This window comes from Pteropus vampyrus, unplaced genomic scaffold, assembly GCF_000151845.1.
Source record: "Pteropus vampyrus isolate Shadow unplaced genomic scaffold, Pvam_2.0 Scaffold431, whole genome shotgun sequence".
Classification (NCBI taxonomy): Eukaryota; Metazoa; Chordata; class Mammalia; order Chiroptera; family Pteropodidae; genus Pteropus; species Pteropus vampyrus.
The window spans coordinates 224,984-228,057 of record NW_011889212.1 but is presented as its reverse complement, the minus strand read 5'-3'; the positions used below and the strand labels follow the sequence as shown (position 1 = coordinate 228,057).

The following is a 3,074-nucleotide window of genomic DNA, read 5'->3' as shown; positions in this document are numbered from 1 at the left end:
CTATTGAAAATCTCCATTGATAAAGAGCTTTTTATTCATACAAATATATTTTTTATTTTGGGGGCAGCGTGTTTCACAGAATTCATAACAATAGTGAGCTAAAATTTACATTTTATTATCCAATCCTGAAATATATAAAATTTGGTGACCACAAAAATATATTTTTACCTAGCACATTCTTCTTATAATTGAAAAGACAGTTATCAGAGCATTCAAATTCTATTTTCATAATGGTAAGAATTCTAAATTGTTTAGTAATCTTAGTCACTTTGAATTTAGGAAACAAACAAAAATATGTTTAGTTTGTAGATGACTCAAAAGTTTTCCACTCTATAGGAAAGAATGAACATTGGTAATTTTTAAGCAGCAATTAGGTGCAAAACTAATTATGCCATTAATTTTCTTATCGAGATTAAAGAAAAGATAAAAGAAGAAAGGAAGAGAAAGATGAAGGAATAAGATACATACATACTTTTCACACAAGTTTATCTCATATTCTGAGTGCTCTAATTTTGAGAGTGTAAATTCTTTAGGGGAGGTGATTATAATGTAAAAACCTCACCAAGACAGACATAGTACAAGGAGTATTCATCTTAAACATGTAAAAATATTTTTTCCTATGTCATATTATTTTTGAATCATTTCTGGATGTAAGGCTTCAGAATACAAATCTGATCAACCCGCCTGCGGATCTCTTTGGACTTCACACCATAGACAATGGGATTAAGGGCAGGGGGCACAAGAAGATAGATGGTAGACAATAAGATATGGGTATAAGGTGATACATATGCAAAGCGGTGGCTGAAGAAGGAAAAAAAGGCAAGGATATAAAATTCTAGGAAGATAACAATATGGGCAGTACAAGTATTGAATGCTTTGAGTCGCGCTTCTTTCTGGGGAAGACGAAAAACAGCCTGAAAAATCAGAAAGTAGGATATGAACACAAAGATCATGTCAAAACCTAGAATTGCAAAAGCCACAAAAAGCCCATATGATTTGTTAATGTGGACATCTTCTGCAGCCAGCTTGACCACAGCCATGTGTTCACAGTAGGAATGGACAATAACCACAGATTGGAAAAGTCGAAGTTGTTTAAGTAGAATGGGTAAAATCCCAACAAGTACTATTGCCCTTGTTGCTACCATCAGTACTGTCTGAACTAGAAAGGAAGGTGTGAGGATGGATGTGTGCCTCAAAGGATCACAAATGGCAACATAGCGATCAAAGGCCATGGCCAACAGGATTCCAGATTCCATACCCTGCAAGGCATGGATGAAGAAGAGCTGGGTGAGACAAGCATCAAAAGCCATGGAATAAGAGCCAAACCAGAAGATCGCCAACATCTTCGGAGCAATGGCTACACAGAGACCTAGGTCAGTGGCTGCCAACACTGCCAGGAAGATGTACATGGGCTGGTGAAGACTGCGTTCTGTAGGGATGATGATTAACAAGAAAATATTCCCCAACAGAGCCACCAAGCATATACCAAGGAAGGGAAATCCAATCCAAAACTGCACATGCTCTAGTCCAGGAATTCCAATCAGGGTCACCGTCTTTGGGTTCAGATACGACATGTTGGTAGATCCCATCAGGTTGTGTAAATCCTTTCCTCACCACTGATTCTAATATCTATTCAGAGAAAAAATATATATGGATGGGGAGGCAGAAGGAAATTTTTCTTACCATTTCTTCTAGAGCATGAAAAACATGGATGAAAATGTGGCCATTTCCAATCTTTGGAAATCAATTTAAGTCGGTATCGGGATAGAATTCTTGGATATTTTTACCCAAACTCAATGTGGTTGTTTGTGGATGAGGAAGATAAATTCAGTGTTTATCATCTAGAAATTGTAGAAATGGAAATTAAGATTTTAACAACATTGATCTTGCTACTTTTTGAAGTGTTCTCAAATAGTGCCACAGATGACATGAATTTCTTTTATCTATATCCACCTCCAAACTCCAGACACATTTCAGATTAGGTACAATTCATCTGTGACATTTGAAATCATAAGCTAGATTCTCAACCCCATTGCCCTGTCCATTTTGTTCAAACCTCAGAATATCTAGATAATGGCAGCCTTTCTCAGTCTTCCCATTTTCTCTGGTTTAGAGAGTAAATATCTTCCCACAAATCTTAGAGATTGACTCTCAGTGGGAGAGTGAGGAGATTTGTTCTTTCAGCAAATGTTGGTTGAGTTGCCTCTCTGCGGGCCCATTACCTAGGTTCTTGGAAGTGATATGGAGGAGTGCTTCTTTTAACAGTAGTAGTAGAGGATCATATTTGACAGATAATTCTGACTCATTAGCTTTCAAAGTGGATGTGTAAGAGAATAGGGTAGAGGATGATGTAAGTACTCATAAATCTTCTAGGAGAAAAATTTGAGAAGATAGATAGGAAGTGAGTTGAATTAAAAGGCACCATAAATTAGGATAAAATCATAACATACACAAACTGGCCTATTGGATAACCTATGTAGCTTAAATTTTGATGATATTAATGTGTTTCAAATGCAAATGGGCAGGGTTGGCTGTTGACCATTCTACTGTTTATGATAGAATTCAAACTAATCTAGGTGCTTTCTTTCATTTTATTGTTATCAGTTATCAGTGAAAATAAATTCTGATATTTTTTATTATACTGTCCCACTTCACACTTACTCCAAACTTCTGATATTCTATTAATTTGCTAACTCACTTTCTTTAAAAATTCACTCACTAAAGCTTAAGATAACTTTATATACTGTCTTTTTTTCTTTTTCATTAACCATTCTGCAAGCTTAAGATCAGTAAACATTTTATCTTCCTTATGATTTTGTTGTAGCCAAATACATTGAATAGGGAATACTACTATGAATGGGACTTTATATTGTTTTCTTTAAAAAGAAACTAGAGAGATTATTGCTGTGAAATTATAGAAAGAAAAATAGACTAGTTCACAGTAGGAACAGTAAGGATATATATCTGTGTATAACTTGAAAGTCTCCAATATAATAAAATACAAAATACTTTAATAGTTGATGAAAAGAAATTATTCATCAAATTCATCAACTTACTCTTCTATATAGCAGAGT

At 35.0% G+C, this 3,074-nt stretch overlaps 1 protein-coding gene across 1 annotated transcript; it reads right to left on the bottom strand.

The window, feature by feature from the left end:
* Positions 1–638: 638 nt before the first annotated feature.
* On the bottom strand, positions 639–1,589 carry LOC105306225 (olfactory receptor 52A1-like). Its single transcript, XM_011381132.1, has one exon. The coding sequence runs from the start codon at positions 1,587–1,589 to the stop codon at positions 639–641; it is 951 nt and encodes a 316-aa protein (XP_011379434.1).
* Between the last annotated feature and the right edge of the window lie 1,485 nt (positions 1,590–3,074).

Coding starts and splice junctions, on each gene's coding strand:
- LOC105306225 (XM_011381132.1), bottom strand. CDS start 1,589: ATGGGATCTACCAACATGTCGTATCTGAACCCAAAGACGGTGACCCTG.